This window comes from Oncorhynchus gorbuscha, linkage group LG16, assembly GCF_021184085.1.
Source record: "Oncorhynchus gorbuscha isolate QuinsamMale2020 ecotype Even-year linkage group LG16, OgorEven_v1.0, whole genome shotgun sequence".
Classification (NCBI taxonomy): Eukaryota; Metazoa; Chordata; class Actinopteri; order Salmoniformes; family Salmonidae; genus Oncorhynchus; species Oncorhynchus gorbuscha.
Genome location: NC_060188.1, coordinates 60,732,165 through 60,749,406, shown reverse-complemented (window position 1 = coordinate 60,749,406; position 17,242 = coordinate 60,732,165). Strand labels below are relative to the sequence as shown.

Here is a 17,242-nt window from a genome sequence, read left to right as displayed (position 1 = left end):
GAGCGCCTCCTGGCGCACTCGAGGAGGAATCCTGGCGGCAACGGAGGAAATCATCAATGAGTGAACGGTCCAGCACGTCCCGAGACGGAACCCAACTCCTCTCCTCAGGACCGTAACCCTCCCAATCCACTAAGTATTGGTGACCCCGTCCCCGAGAACGCATGTCCATGATCCTACGTACCTTGTAAATAGGTGCGCTCTCGACAAGGACGGGAGGGGGGAGGGAAGACGAACAGGGGTGCGAAGAAAGGGCTTGACACAGGAGACATGGAAGACAGGATGGACGCGACGAAGATGTCGCGGAAGAAGCAGTCGCACAGCGACAGGATTGACGACCTGGGAGACACGGAACGGACCAATGAACCGCGGAGTCAACTTACGAGAAGCTGTCGTAAGAGGAAGGTTGCGAGTGGAAAGCCACACTCTCTGGCCGCAACAATACCTTGGACTCTTAATCCTGCGTTTATTGGCGGCTCTCACAGTCTGTGCCCTGTAACGGCAAAGTGCAGACCTCACCCTCCTCCAGGTGCGCTCACAACGTTGGACAAACGCTTGAGCGGAGGGAACGCTGGACTCGGCAAGCTGGGAAGAGAACAGAGGAGGCTGGTAACCCAGACTACTCTGAAACGGACATAACCCGGTAGCAGACGAAGGAAGCGAGTTGTGAGCGTATTCTGCCCAGGGGAGCTGTTCTGCCCAAGACGCAGGGTTTCTGAAAGAAAGGCTGCGTAGTATGCGACCAATCGTCTGATTGGCCCTCTCTGCTTGACCGTTAGACTGGGGATGAAACCCGGAAGAGAGACTGACGGACGCACCAATCAAACGACAGAACTCCCTCCAAAACTGTGACGTGAATTGCGGGCCTCTGTCTGAAACGGCGTCTAACGGGAGGCCATGAATTCTGAACACATTCTCGATGATGATTTGTGCCGTCTCCTTAGCGGAAGGAAGTTTAGCGAGGGGAATGAAATGTGCCGCCTTAGAGAACCTATCGACAACCGTAAGAATCACAGTCTTCCCCGCAGACAAAGGCAGACCGGTAATGAAGTCTAGGGCGATGTGAGACCATGGTCGAGAAGGAATGGGGAGCGGTCTGAGACGACCGGCAGGAGGAGAGTTACCCGACTTAGTCTGCGCGCAGTCCGAACAAGCAGCCACGAAACGGCGCGTGTCACGCTCCTGAGTCGGCCACCAAAAGCACTGGCGAATAGACGCAACACTCGCATTAACATCTGCTAACCATGTGTATGTGTATGTGACAAATAAAATTTGATTTGATTTGAACACCGGGATGACCAGCTAACTTGGCAGAGTGAGCCCACTGAAGAACAGCCAGACGAGTGGAAACAGGAACGAAAAGGAGGTTACTAGGACAAGCGCGCGGCGACGCAGTGTGCGTGAGTGCTTGCTTAACCTGTCTTTCAATTCCCCAGACTTCAACCCGACAACACGCCCATAAGGAAGAACCAGTAGAAGCCACAGAAGTAAACAGACGGGATAAGGCATCAGTCTTGGTGTTTTTCAATTCCCCAGACTGTAAGAAATCACAAACTCGAAACGAGCGAAAAACAACGCCCAACGAGCTTGACGGGCATTAAGTCGTTTGGCAGAACGGATGTACTCAAGGTTCTTATGGTCTGTCCAAACGACAAAAGGAACGGTCGCCCCCTCCAACCACTGTCGCCATTCGCCTAGGCTAAGCGGATGGCGAGCAGTTCGCGGTTACCCACATCATAGTTGCGTTCAGATCAGTGAGAAAAATAAGCCAAGGATGAACAGAAGAACTAAACAGACCTCGGGATAAGGCATCAGTCTTGGTGTTTTTTAGAAGATCAAAAAGCTCCCCGGAACGGACCACTTAAAAATCTTGACAGAAGTAAGAGCTGTGAGAGGGGCAGCAACTTGACCGAAAACGAATGAAACGCCGTTAGAAAAGCGAAACCTAAAAAGCGCTGCAAACACGTGACGCCCAATCACTGACAGCTTGGACCTTAGCGGAATCCATCTGAATGCCTTCAGCGGAAATAACGGAACCGAGAAAAGTAACGGAGGAGACATGAAAAGAGCACTTCTCAGCCTTTAGAGACAATTCTCTAAAAGGCGCTGTAGAACACGTCGAACGTGCTGAACATGAATCTCGAGTGACGGTGAAAAAATCAGGATATCGTCAAGATAGACAAAAACAAAGATGTTCAGCATGTCTCTCAGAACATCATTAACTAATGCCTGAAAAACAGCTGTCGACCAAACGGCAGAATTCGCCTAGGGCGTTTTCCACTCGTCCCCCTCTCTGATGCGCACGGATGGCGAAGGTCCAACTTAGTAAAGCACCTGGCTCCCTGCAGAATCTCGAAGGCTGATGACATAAGGGGAAGCGGATAACATTCTTAACCGTTATGTCATTCAGCCCTCGATAATCCACGCAGGGGCGCAGAGTACCGTCCTTTTCTTAACAAAAAAGAACCCCGCCCCGGCCGGAGAGGAAGAAGGCACTATGGTACCGGCGTCAAGAGACACAGATAAATAATCCTCGAGAGCCTTACGTTCGGGAGACGACAGAGATATAGTCTACCCCGAGGAGGAGTGGCGGAAGGAGATCAATACTACAATCATACGACCGGTGAGGAGGAAAGTTGGCTCGGGACCGACTGAAGACCGTGCGCAGATCATGATATTCCTCCGGCACTGTCAAATCGCCAGGTTCCTCCTGAGAAGTGGGGACAGAAGAAATGGGAGGGATGGCAGACATTAAACACTTCACATGACAAGAAACGTTCCAGGATAGGATAGAATTACTAGACCAATTAATAGAAGGATTATGACATACTAGCCAGGGATGACCCAAAACAACAGGTGTAAAAGGTGAAAAATCAAAAAATAAATAGTCTCACTGTGGTTACCAGATACTGTGAGAGTTAAAGGTAGTGTCTCAAATCTGATACTGGGAAGATGACTACCATCTAAGGCAAACATGGGCGTAGGCTTGTCTAACTGTCTGAAAGGAATGTCATGTTTCCGAGCCCATGCTTCGTCCATGAAACAACCCTCAGCCCCGAGTCAATCAAGGCACTGCATGTAGACCACCGGTCCAGCGTAGATGGAACATAGTAGTACAGGATCTAGATGAAGAGACCTGAGTAGTAGCGTCACCAGTAGCCCTCCGCTTACTGATGAGCTCTGGCCTTTTAGACATGAATTGACAAAATGTCCATCAAATCCGCAATAGAGGCACAGGCGGTTGGTGATCCTCCGTTCCCTCTCCTTAGTCGAGAAGCTGCATGGGCTCAGTCTCTGAGCCAGAGGAGGGAGATGGTTGCCGGAGCAGGGAAACACCGTTGACGTGAGCTCTCTTCCACGAGCTTGGTGACGAAGATCTAAAGTTCTATGCGGATGGCGAGAGCAATCAAAGAGTCCACACTGGAAGGAACCTCCCGAGAGAGAATCTCATCTTTGACCACTGCGTGGAGTCCCTCCAGAAAACGAGCGAGCAGCGCCGGCTGTTCCAGTCACTAGAGGCAGCAAGAGTGCGAAACTCTATAGAGTAACGTTATGGATCGATCACCTTGGCATAGGGAAGCCAGGGCCCTAGAAGCTACCAAAAACTGAACGGGAATCATCTCCCTTTAAAGTTCTGGAATCCATCTGAATGCCTTCAGCCAGTAAGGAGTGAAATAACGGCTAGAATGTGTTGGGTTGGAGAGAGAACACAATATCACACTGAGTGAGAAAACGGAGGAGACAGGTGGGTTATTAAAGAGCAGGCCTTGGCTCAGCGAAGACTCTGGAACTGTCCAGAGAGGTTGGAAACCTGAGCGCCAGGTTCTCCACGGCATGGCGAGCAGCAGACAATTCCTGCTCGTGTCTGCCGAGCATGGCTCCTTGGATCTCGACGGCAACGAACGTCTGTAGTCGCTGGGTCCATTCTTTGGTCGGATCCTTCTGTCATGCAGGTGAATGAGGACCCAAAAGCGACTTGGCGAAAACAGAGTCTTTAATCCAGTAAAGCTACAAACATAAGAATTCCACTCGTAATGACGAGAACAGACTGGAGTGATCAAAAATCGGGGCATTGAACCTAGCAAGACATCCACGCAGCATCTGAGGGAAACACGACACGACAGGGCGATACACAGACACAGCACGGTGAACAATAGACAAGGATCCGACAGGGCAGGAACGGAAAACAAGGAGAGAAATAGGGACTCTAATCAGGGAAAAGAATAGGGAACAGGTGTGGGAAGACTAAATGATAGATTAGGGGAATAGGAACAGCTGGGAGCAGGAACGGAACGATAGAGAGAAGAGAGAGAGGAAGGGAGAGAGAAAAAGGGGAACGAACCTAAAAAGACCAGCAGGGGGAAAATGAACAGAGGGAAAAGCCAAAATGACAAGACAATCTAAGACAAAACATGACAGTGCTGCCCTGTTCTGAGCCAATTGCAATTTTCCTATGTCTTTTTTTGTGGCACCTGACCACACGACTGAACAGTAGTCAACGTGCGACAAAACTAGGGCCTGTAGGACCTGCCATGTTGATAGTGTTGTTAAGAAGGCAGAGCATCGCTTTATTATAGACAGACTTCTCCCCATCTTCTCCCCAGTACTATTAGTTTTTGAAATATTTAAGGCTAACTTACTCCTTGCCACCCACTCTGAAACTAATTGCAGCTCTTTGTTGAATGTTGCAGTCGCTGTAGTATCTGATGTGTATAGTGTTAGGTCATCCGCATGCATAGACACTCTGGCTTTACTCAAAGTTAGTGGCATGTCGTTAGTAAAAATTCAAAAAAGCAAGGGGTCTAAACAGCTACCCTGGGGAATTCCTAATTCTAACTGGATTATATTTGAGAGGCTTCCATTAAAGAACACCCTCTGTGTTCTGTTAGACAAGTAACTATTTATCCACATTGTATCAGGGGGTGTATAGCCATAACACATTTGTTTTTGATGTCTCTGTCCAGTCGTGACAACTTGTCAATGTTGTCACCGTAGTTGTCTCTCCCAGTCATTAGTTGTGGAAACTATTTTTCCCCCCCGCAAATCATCATGTATGGATTGCATCAGCTGATGAGTGATTATCCTCAATTCCTCCAAAAATGGGGCATCGTCATCTTCCATGCCAGGTAACCCACTGTGTCTAACCACCACTGCTCTAAACATTTCTTCAAAATCAACAAACGGTTCTTTCAGTTTTTTGAACACATTTGGTTATCTCTCCCCTATTGGTACCCTTAAGGAAAACATGGATGGCTCTCCATCCATTGGCCACATCTTGCTTTTCAACACCCACAGCTCTATAAACCTTTTCTTCAAGTACACCATGTTCGCGGTTGTTCAGACCAAAGGCTAGTAACTGTAACCCATCATGAAGATGAATATTGTAGAGTTTCTTATAATGCTTCAAATGGTCTCACGTTTTTATACCCACTTCTCGGGGATGTTTCAAAGTTTTCGACCATTCATCCAACTGTTTTGGAGATGCTGATTTATGTGTGTTTACTGTCACCGGAGGTTTCTCTTTACTACCTTTTACAGTCTGTGTTCTAGTTGGTCTAAGACATCGTTCGTCACCGCTGTCAAAATCTGTTGACTCAAAGCCAGGCAGTGCTGACCAGATGCTTGAAACCCGATAATTCTTGTGCGACTCAGCCTGAAGATGGATTGAAGGAACACATCATGGTCCTCCACATGTTGGAGCCAAGTATGTTTTCACGACTCTTGCCTGTAATTGTTGAATTTCTTCTTTCAAGGTTTTGATTTGTGAACCAAGAGCTTTCAAACTATCCTTATCTCTCTGCAATGTCCTGTCATGAGCTGCAACATCGAGACCATCCTGACTGGTTGCATCACTACCTGGTACGGCAATTGCTCGGCCTCAGACCGCAAGGCACTACAGAGGGTAGTGCGTACGGCACAATACATCACTGGGGCTAAGCTGCCTGCCATCCAGGACCTCTACACCAGGCGGTGTCAGAGGAAGGCCCTGAAAATTGTCAGACTCCAGCCACCCCAGTCATAGACTGTTCTCTCTACCTCCGCATGGCAAGCGATACTGGAGTGCCAAGTCTAGGACAAAAAGGCTTCTCAACAGTTTTTACCCCCAAGCCATAAGACTCCTGAACAGGTAATCAAATGGCTACCTGGACTATCTGTGCCCCCCCAACCCTTCTTTTATGCTGCTGCTACTCTATGTTTATCATATATGCATAGTCACTTTTAATTATACAGTCATGTACATACTACCTCAATTGGCCTGACCAACCAGTGCCCCCCGCACATTGGCTAACCGGGCTATATGCATTGTGTCCAGCCACCCGCCAACCCCTCTTTTACGCAACTGCTACACTCTGTTTATCATACAGTTGAAGTCGGAAGTTTACATACACATTAGCCAAATACATTTAAACAATTCCTGACATTTAATCGTAGTAAAAATTCCCTGTCTTAGGTCAGTTAGGATCGCCACTTTATTTTAAGAATGTGAAATTTCAGAATAAAAGTTGAAAGAATAATTTATTTCAGCTTTTATTTCTTTCATCACATTCCCAGTGGGTCAGAAGTTTACATACACTCAATTCATATTTGGTAGCATTGCCTTTAAATTGTTTCCCTTGGGTCAAACATTTCAGGTAGCCTTTCACAAACTTTCCTCAATAGGTTGGTTGAATTTTGGCCCATTCCTCCTTACAGAGCTGGTGTAACAAAGTCAGGTTTGTAGGCCTCCTTGCTCATACGCACTTTTTCAGTTCTGCCCACAAATGTTCTATAGGATTGAGGTCAGGGCTTTGTGATGGCTACTCCAATGCCTTGACTTTGTTGTCCTTAAGCCATTTTGCCTCAACTTTGGAAGTATGCTTGGGGTCATTGTCCATTTGTTGACACGACATTTGAGAAGTGGTTGAAAAACAAGTTTTAATGACTCCAAGTATATGTCAACTGCCGGCTTCAACTGTATATGCATAGTCACTTTAACCATATCTACATGTACATACTACCTCAATCAGCCCGACTAACCGGTGCCTGTATGTAGCCTCGCTACTGTGTCTTTTTACTGTTGGTTTTATTCCTTTACCTACCTATTGTTCACCTAATACCTTTTTTGCACTGTTGGTTAGAGCCTGTAAGTAAGCATTTCACTGGAAGGCCTACACCTTTTGTATTTGGCACACATGACAAATAAACTTGATTTGATTCTCCCAAAATAATTTCTCATCCCGTTTTCTTAATTTGGCTAATACAGTTAAAGACCACCGTGTCCTTTGTCAAGGAATTAGACATTCTCCGTATATTTCCCCAAGCTTTTTGTATATCAGACAGATTCCATATTCCATCTTTGTCAATAATGATGGAATATTTATTTATTATCTCTTGCCTACACTTCTCTTCTTTGAAATGGTTCTTCATATCACTAGACAGTGAATTTAAAAGGAGCTGTTCTGCCCTTTTCTGGAGTGGTTTTCTCTCTTAACAATGGCATTATATTAACTTCAAAAGCTGTATAATATATGTCTCTATCTTTATATATTTATTAAAACCCCAAAATATGTATATACAGTGGCGAGAAAAAGTATGTGAACCCTTTGGAATTACCTAGATTTCTGCATAAATTGATCGTCAAATTTGATCTGATCTTCATCTAAGTCACATTAATAGACAACCATAGTGTGCTTAAACTAATAACACAGAAAATATTGTATTTTTCTTGTCTATATTGTATACATAATTTAAACATTCACAGTTTAGGTTGGAAAAAGTATGTGAACCCCTAGGCTAATGACTAATTGGAGTCCAATCAATAAGACGAGATTGGAGATGTTGGTTAGAGCTGCCTTACCCTATAAAAAACACTCACAAAATTCGAGTTTGCTATTCACAAGAAGCATTACCTGATGTGAACCATGCCTCGAGCAAAAGAGATCTCAGAAGACCTAAGATTAAGAATTGTTGACTTGCATAAAGCTGGAAAGGGTTACAAAAGTATCTCTACAAGCCTTGATGTTCATCAGTCCATGGTAAGACAAATTGTCTATAAATGGAGAAAGTTCAGCACTGTTGCTACTCTCCCTAGGAGTGACTGTCCTGCAAAGATGACTGCGAGAGCACAGCACAGAATGCTCAATGATATTAAGAAGAATCCAAGTGTCAGCTGAAGACATACAGAAATCTCTGGAACATGCTAACATCTCTGATGAGTCTAAAATACATAAAACACTAAACAAGAATGGTGTTCATGGGAGGACACCAAGGAAGAAGACACTGCTGTCCAAAAAAACATTGCTGCACGTCTGAAGTTTGCAAAAGTGCACCTGAATGTTCCACAGCGCTACTGGCAAAATATTCTGTGGATAGATGAAACTACAGTTGAGTTGTTTGGAAGGAACACACAACACTGTTTGTGGAGAAAAAAGGCACAGCACAGCACACCAACATCAACACCTCATCCCAACTGTAAAGTATGGAGGACGGAGTGGTGGAGGGAGCATCATGGTTTGGGGCTACTTTGCTGCCTCAGGGCCTGGACAGCGTGTTATACTTGTCAGAAAACTTGTCAGAAAAATGAATTCCCAAGAGTGGCCATCACAAATCCTTGACCTCAATCCTAGTGTCCATAGTGTACCTATGATGAAAATTACAGGCCTCTCTCATATTTTTAAGTGGGAGAACTTGCACAATTGGTGGCTGACTTAATACGTTTTTTGCCACGCTGTATACACACCCCCAGACACACACACATATACCCCCACGCACACAGACACACACTCACTTCACCTTCTACCTTACCCCCTAAAAGAACTTAGTAAAGCCACAGACACAGAACTTCTCTCCCTCCCCCTGGCCCTGTCAGAGTGAGAGAAGAGTAGGCAACAGTGGGCTTACCCTCGCTGACAGGTGACACTGGTTATCAGCCCTGCCACCATGTACAGGGAACATTCTGACACCCATCAATCAAAAGGAACACACTATAAACACACAGTTCACTCCCTGACATCACCTCAAATATGTATTTATATACCGGGTTCTTGACATAGCTCACTCTAATATATTTACTGATGTACATATGATTCCTACTATATCTTGTGTAAATTCATTTGGTGTAGATACATATAGATTGCATTTGGATTACTGTTACAGTGCTATTTGGGTTGTTAATTGGAGAAAGAGTGGAGAGAGAGACAGAGAGACAAGCAGAGAGCATTCCTTGACAAATGTATAATATTGCTTCCAGAGATATGACTTTGTGTGATGACTCATCCATCATTTATGGCGCTTTTGAAATGATCATTTAAAAACGTTCTGTCAGAAAAGGACAGATCACTTTGAATGATGCTCCGAAGCTCCTGCATACAATTCCCAGTGTAATTGTTGGTTGTAGGCTAGGGCTTTTTCTTCTATTTATGCATTATTTTATGGCAAATGGCCAATTGAAAATGAGATATGGCCGAAACTATCCAATTACATAAGAAAGAGGGGTGAGCACAGTGGAGCATGAGTAAAAATCTAATCTTTACGTAAAGTGTTGGAATCCTTGGCAGGTAAGAATTCAGGATCCCACCATGTTCTATTTTGAGTGTCATATTCTCCCAATCCCTGCAAATGTTATAGAATTTGACCAATAACCATCATCATATCTCTATGGTTGATGTTAATGTGTCATCCATAGGACATGTCCTTCTATTGAATGCATTTCTCACTTATGGCAGTAGAAAGGAGGTCAGGACTATTTGACAGATGTCCTGACCCATTCTCTACACAGATACAAACAAAACAATATGACGCCTAGCCTGAGAGCAAAAAAGCACCACAATAACTCCTTGAACATGTAATGTGACATTAAGCCATATATGGCTTTCTTTGAAAACGGAGCCACCATTTATCCAGATTTATTGTTTGACCGCTATAACTGTTTTACCTTTGAGCAGAGTTTTGGAGGTAATTTGTAATCATTAAAACAAATGCTGTGACTGTAGTTGTGAGTGCTGACCCAATGGGGTCAGCACTCCCATCCACACTACAATAAGCCCCAGATCTGTCAGACAAACCACCTTTTTAAAGTATATATTTATCAGAGTAATTGATCCTTCGCTAAACCCTCCCCAGAGTTTTAGGGAACCAACCACAGTACTCAAATGGATAGCAACTGTCGCCTGTAACGTCTGCATCCAACTCACACTCTCAAACACGTAGATCCCCTGAACGCAGCTCACTTTCCAGCCCCCTTTCCAGCTCACACTCTCAAACACAATGGCAAAAACAGATTGTTTTCAAAACATGTATGTTTATATATATATACATAATTGAACAGTGCATCAGGAGATGCACATCACGTCTACCTCGGCCTCTTCCATTATTCCCAACACAACCTTCATTTCTTGGTCAAGCATCTGATTAGTTGACTCTCTGTGATCCTGAGACAATGCCAAGGATGCTGTTGCTGTAATGTTGTGTCTTGTAATCTGTTTTATTTTCCCTCCAGAAGCATCTGAGGCACACAGCACACCCCGACCCTGAATACAGATAGACAGCCAGGCTGAGGCTCACAATCATTGGCTTTTCAAAGAGGAAGAGCACTTTGGGCTATAAGATTAATGCATGGGAGTGGCTTTGATTTTCTTAACAATAAATGCTTTTTGAAATTCCTTTTTTCTAAATCTAACCAATGATGGCATAGTTATTTTTGTTTAGACTATTTTCCGATCACAATATGACAACTAAACCCAACATGAAATGTTTTCTCCTTCAGTAGAGATAGTCTGACGATGTTGCTCATCCTCCTACACTGACGTCAAACCCCAAACAAAGTAGTGTCATGTTGTGTTGATCCTCTTTGAAAGGACATGGTGTACCATCACAGCGTTATTCTGTTAATCTAAGTTTTAGCAGACACACTTAGCGACGTTTTCTGTCAAAGAGTGGACATTATGTCCACATGCAAACTCCCTGGTTGATACAATTTAATTGCACTTACAGTGCATTCGGTTAGTATTCAGACCCAGTGACTTTTTTCACATTTTGTTCCGTCACAGCTTTATTCTAAAATTAATTTAAAAAAATAATAACTTTTCCTCATCAATCTACACACAATACGTCACAATGTCAAAGCAAAAACATAGAAATGTTTGCAAATTTATATTCCCTTTACTCAGTACTTTGTTGAAACACCTTTGACAGTGATTACAGCCTTGAGTCTTCTTGGGTATGACGCTACAAGCTATCCTTTACTCAGTACTTTGTTGAAACACCTTTGGCAGTGATTACAGCCTTGAGTCTTCTTGGGTATGATGCTACAAGCTATCCTTTACTCAGTACTTTGTTGAAACACCTTTTGACAGTGATTACAGCCTCGAGTCTTCTTGGGTATGATGCTACAAGTTATCCTCTCAAGCTCTTTCAGGTTGGATGGGAACCGTTGCTGCACATATATTCTTCAGGTCTCTCCAGAGATGTTTGTTGGGTTCAAGTCCAGGCTCTGGCTGAGCCAGTTAAGGACATTCAGAGACTTGTCCCGAAAGCCACTCCTGTATTGTCCAGGCTGTGTGCTTAGGATCGTTGTCTTGTTGGAAGGTAAATATTCACCCCAGTTTGAGGTCCCGAGTTCTCTGGAGCAGGTTTTCAAGGATCTCCGTTCATCTTTCCCTTGATACTGACTAGTCTCTCAGTCCCTGCCGCTGAAAAACATCCACACAGCATGATGCTGCCACCACCATGCTTCACCGTAGGGATGGTGCCAGGTTTCCTCCAGACGTGACGCTTGGCCTTCAGGCCAAAGAGTTCAATCTTGGTTTCATCAGACCAGAGAATATTGTTTCTCATGGTCTGAGAGTCCTTTAGGTGCCTTTTGGCAAACTCCAAGTGGGCTGTCATGTACCTTTTACTGAGGAGTGGCTTCCGTCTGGCCACTCTACCATAAAGGCTTGATTGGTGGAGTGCTGCAGAGATGGTTGTACTTCTGGGAGGTTCTCCCATCTCCACAGAGGAACTCTGGAGCTCTGTCAGAGTGACCATTGGGTTCATGGTCACCTGACTGACGAAGGCCCTTCTCCCCAATATGAACTTATTTTCTTTGCATTATTCTAGGTCTGACAACACTGCATCCTTTTGGTTATTTTGACCAGTTGCCATTTTCTGCAAATAAATGCTCTAAATGGCAATATTTTTATTTGGAATTTGGGAGAAATTTTGTCATTAGTTTTATAGAATAAAACAACATTTTTAATTTTACTCAAAAACATATCTATAAATAGTAAAACCAGAGAAACTGATATTTTTGCAGTGGTCTCTTCATTTTTTCCTGAGCTGTATATACATATATATATATATTTTAATTTTAACAAAAATTCTAAAACCTGTTTTCTCTTTGTCATTATGGGGTATTGTGTGTAGATTGATGAGGACTTTTTCCCTATAACTTTTAGAATAAGTCCGTAATGTAACAAAATGTGGAAAAAGTCAAGGCGTCTGAATATTTTCCAAATGCACTGTATGTTACAGTAACTAACATACTTGTGCTAGGTAAATGGTCATTTGGAACACAACTACACGATCAATATGAGTGTTGGTATATAACCTTCACTCATTCACTAGCAATGTGACAGCCAGGCTTATATGGGCATTTGATGAAGGAACACTTTGTCCATTAATGAAATCCTTGAATAGGATTGTGCAGAGGAGAGACAAAAAATGGAAGAGTCGAGTGATGAAAATAACCACACATCCCTCCACCAATCATCTGTGCTTTGATTCAAGGGGAAAATGTTTGATATTTCCAATTACATTCTTAGATGGTGAACATCTCCTAGATGTTAAACACATCTACTTAATGTTAAATACAACATATACGTTCACACACTCTTCATTCATCTTCATCTCAGTGTACAACTTAAGATCCATTTATAGCTGGTTCTAACATGCGTCCTTTGTCCTGATCTTGTCCACATTCTGATTGTGCCCATCTTTTCAGACGTGTCTAGACATGATATTAAAATGTGTCTCTTTTCCATCCATGCTGACAGGACTTCCTGGTCCCTCCCTGTATGCAAGTTACTTGATATATTTAAAATATGTATATATATATATATATATTAGTTTACTTTAAGACACATTGATGCCATAAGTCAATGGTCAAAAGAAGCATATTAGCACTAGGTATAAAAATGGCATTTTTTTCTCTCAATGGCTGAAGATTGCAGAGATTGCAGTGTGATAACAGTTACATGGCCTCTCATTTAACACCTGAGGTGTAATTTAGGGTTGTGTCTCAGTCGCTAGATATGTAGCCTGTTTTGACATCCTGCCCACATTATTTCCGACTGCCTGAATCTTATAAGCTTTATTGATTTCCCAGTGTCATTGCACAGCATTCGGTGGCCATTATGTTCTTATAATAATAACCCAGGCCCCTTTGTTGTCTTATCTGTCCTCTTTTTTCCAATGTTAACAAGTCAGATGGCAGTAATAGCCTAGAATATTATAATATGATATATTTAAGCAATAAGCCCCGAGGAGGTGTGGTATATGGCCAAAATACCACAGCTATGGGCTGGTCTTATGCACGACACATCGCGGAGTGCCTGGATACAGCCCTTAGCTGTGGTATATTGGCCATATATCACAGACTCCCGAGGTGCCTTATTGCTATTATAAACTGGTTACCAACATAATTAGAGCAGTAAAAATAAACGTTTTGTCATATATGTGGTATACGGTCTGATATACCATGGCTGTCAGCCAATCAGTATTCAGGGCACGAACCACCCAGTTTATAAGATATAATAATATGATACAGTATATAACATAATAATACAATACTAGAATATAGTCAAGTAATATCACAGCAATATGTAAGGGACATTTGATATAATTCAAGATCCTTCATCTAGCATTCTTCTCCCTCCCCTTCATTATTTGAATGTTTAAGTAAGGTCAACCAAACCCGTTTGATATGAATAAAGAAGACAGCTACTTATTGGAATATAAATGCTGCTAGTTGTTTGTTTGGCCATGTGATCGATACTTCATTTCCTTGTTGGGCAGCGGCTGAGGCTGGCAGGGGCCAGAGAAAAACTTCACCTGCAGCCACAACCTCTTATCCTAGATTACTGTCTACTGTCTCCATATCTTCGTTCCAGGCTCTGGTTCATATCTCCATTCACTGAATGAGGAATAACAACACTCCCCAGAAGTTATACTCTGATATGAGGTCCAGGGACAATGGAAGCCCGTTAAACTATGAACAACAGACAAATGTTATTGTATGAAGAAAAACGATTAGCAAAAGTCCTGATGTAGTGAGTACACCTGACACTTTCACTTGCTGTTTGTTCTTCTGTTTGTGTGTCATGTGTTTCAGTAACAGCAGTCGTAGCTACCAAGGGGCATCATTTTTTTCTGTTTTCTCCCAGGCTCTATGTTGGATATTCTTTACTATATATTGTCATTGTTGGAATTGTCTCTTCTCTCTCTTCCAGGCTGGAGTCTCCCACGCGGTCTCTGTACATGGAGGCCCCTAAAGGAATCCAGATCCTAGCAGAGGCAGGGGACATCCAGGCCACGTGTAGAAGTGACCTACGCCTGGAGTCCAAAGACGGAGAGGTAGGGGACCCATTTTCCCAACTTTTATCTTTTCATCTTTCCATCCTCCTCCCTTAAAGTAGTCACTGATCTAAAGGATTTCACTCGATAGCTTTCATTTTCAAGTTATATCAGATCAGTTCATCACTGATGTCATGAAGGAAGGAGGTCAGGAAGGAAGTAAAGCTGCATTAAGAGTTCTCACACTGTGTATACTCTACATCTGTATATCTGTCTGTCAATGTTATGATGTGAGGAAAATGTGAATGAGGGTAAAACTTCATTTGTCCTATTGTTGCCCTTGTTCCGAAGTTTAATAAGAAGACTTAACAGAATCATGTGACTAGATGATATAACGCATACACAGAGGCCCCTCTCCATTTTATGGACTTGATGGGACTTATATCAGACATTTTAGTGCTTTGCTATATCTGTCTGTGAGGTGTCTGCACTCACACTCCATTTGAGAAGCCTTCCAACTGTCCATGTGTCACCTGCCTGATGTGTGGACAGACACCTCACAGACAGCTCTCGCTCTCTAGGAGCCCCTTGACACTTCCAACCACAATTAGTGGTGAGGTTTGCCTATTAGAGACCTGCCCATCCCCCAACCTTTCTCTCACTGCAGAGATTTGCTCAATAGCAGATGTGTGGAGAAGTCAGCTGAGACTCCCTGCTTAAGTGTTTCAGGTCATTTGATGGGAATGCTTCCCCCAGGCGCCTGATAATGACTCCTTTTACCTTTTTATATATGGAGCAGTTCCACTCCCGGTCGGGCAAATATACAAGCCCAGTCCCGGGAGGGCGAGGGGGGTTAGAGAGATGGGATTTAGACTGGGTGGATGGTAAAGTTGGGTGGAAGAGAAGAAATACGATTTCAAATGGTAATGTCAAATTAAAGTTAGAAGTTATTGCTGGAATTGATAGGTACACTCTTAGGAAAAAGGGTTCCAAAAGGTTTTTTCTCAGCTGTCCCCATAGGATAACCTTTTTGGTTCCAGGTAGAACCCTTTTGGGTTCCATGTAGAGCCCTCTGTGGAAAGGGTTATACATGGACCCCATAAGGGTTCTACCTTGAACCAAAAGGGTTCTATGTGGACCTTCAAAGGGTTCTCCTATGGGGTCAGCCGAAGAACCCTTTTAGGTTTGAGATAGAAGAAAAGGTGCTAAGAGTGTAGCTTAAACGCCTGGGTATAGATTTGTTAATCTTAAATCATGAAGGAGCTCTCAGAGATGAGTTAGGTGTGTGACCGTTAAGAGGTTATTGCCTGTAATGGCTTTGTTAGCCGATAGCCACTTTTCTTCAGCCCAGAAGCATGGCAGAGATGCCTTTAGCAAAATGTAGAGTTGTGTTTTGTTTTCTACAATGAACAGATCATGCAAACCAAACAGATCTACAGTATATTGTCAACAGTGCTTTGAGTGATCTATCATCTCAAGCTCATTATAATTGTCTTGTTGTTAGGTAGAGGAGGCTATACTTGGTGATTTCTGAACAAATACATGGGTGGAGTCACACACACAGTTCTCTCTCTCATGCTCTCTCTCTCTCTCTCTACTCTTTCTCACTAACTCAGCAACCTACCCACCTACACATACTGTAAGTAAATACAAATCCCTCTGCCTTTATCTTCCCTTGTCTCCTCTTGGTCAGATCAATCTGGACGCACGGAGGATCAGGCTGCTGCGTCTGCCGGAGGGCAAGGCCTCTCCATCGGGAACCACCTCCAGACAAACTGTCTATGAGGTGTGCGTCTGTCCCAATGGAAAACTCTTCCTCTCACAGGCCGGGAAAGGCTCCACCTGCCAGATCAGCAACAACGTCTGCCTCTAGAACACATACACACACAAAAATATGCACACACACACACACACACAGAAACATTTGCACGCACACACACAAGCACTAAAACATACACACACATACATGTATACTGAAACACACGCACACATTGAAACACACATACACACGCTGAAACACATACACATATAGATCATACCGACACACATTGTTATCAAACACACACACACACAGAGAGAGAGAGAGAGAGAGAGAGAGAGAGAGAGAGAGAGAGAGAGAGAGAGAGAGAGAGAGAGAGAGAGAGAGAGAGAGAGAGAGAGAGAGAGAGAGAGAGAGAGAGAGAGAGAGAGAGAGAGAGAGAGAGAGAGAGAGAGAGAGAGAGAGAGAGAGAGAGAGAGAGAGAGACATACACAGAGACACACACAGAGAGACACATACACAGAGACACACACACACAATGTGTTCTGTCCCTCCTAACAACCCTCTGGCAGAAACTGAGAGGGCTTCTCCTGCGATTTACAAAGAGACACTCAGAGTGACAATGTTCTGTTCGCTGTCCTGAAGACAATTTCAGTACCAGAATCACTAGGGTGATCACCCACATTTAGAAACCCTGCAATATCCTGCCATTTTACACTCTTTGCTTGAAGTCATCTACCACACATGTGGTGATAGAAGGCTCATTGCTATTTTGTTCTATGATCCATTTTTTCCAGTTTGTTAGCAGTTCTAACGAATATTGTCTCTTGTTTTGAAACATGAAGTGTGTGTCAATGGCATTTTCTTTTGTGAATGATTTTGATTGTCAATGTGTCAAGCTTGGTAACACTTGCATATCATGTCAATTCACGTAAATGTCGACTTTATAGAATC

At 43.5% G+C, this 17,242-nt stretch overlaps 1 protein-coding gene across 3 annotated transcripts in view; it reads left to right on the top strand.

Annotated features, from left to right (window-relative positions):
• The window catches only part of LOC124000342 (delta-sarcoglycan-like), a 313,303-nt gene extending 296,778 nt beyond the window's left edge, over positions 1 to 16,525 (top strand). For all 3 annotated transcript variants that reach the window (XM_046306630.1, XM_046306631.1, XM_046306629.1), the window contains exons 7-8: positions 14,466 to 14,589; positions 16,223 to 16,525. In XM_046306630.1, coding sequence (XP_046162586.1) covers positions 14,466 to 14,589; positions 16,223 to 16,402 — 304 coding nt within the window. In that variant the 3' untranslated portion in view covers positions 16,403 to 16,525. The remainder of the gene's footprint in view (positions 1 to 14,465; positions 14,590 to 16,222) is intronic.
• The last annotated feature ends 717 nt before the right edge of the window (positions 16,526 to 17,242 follow it).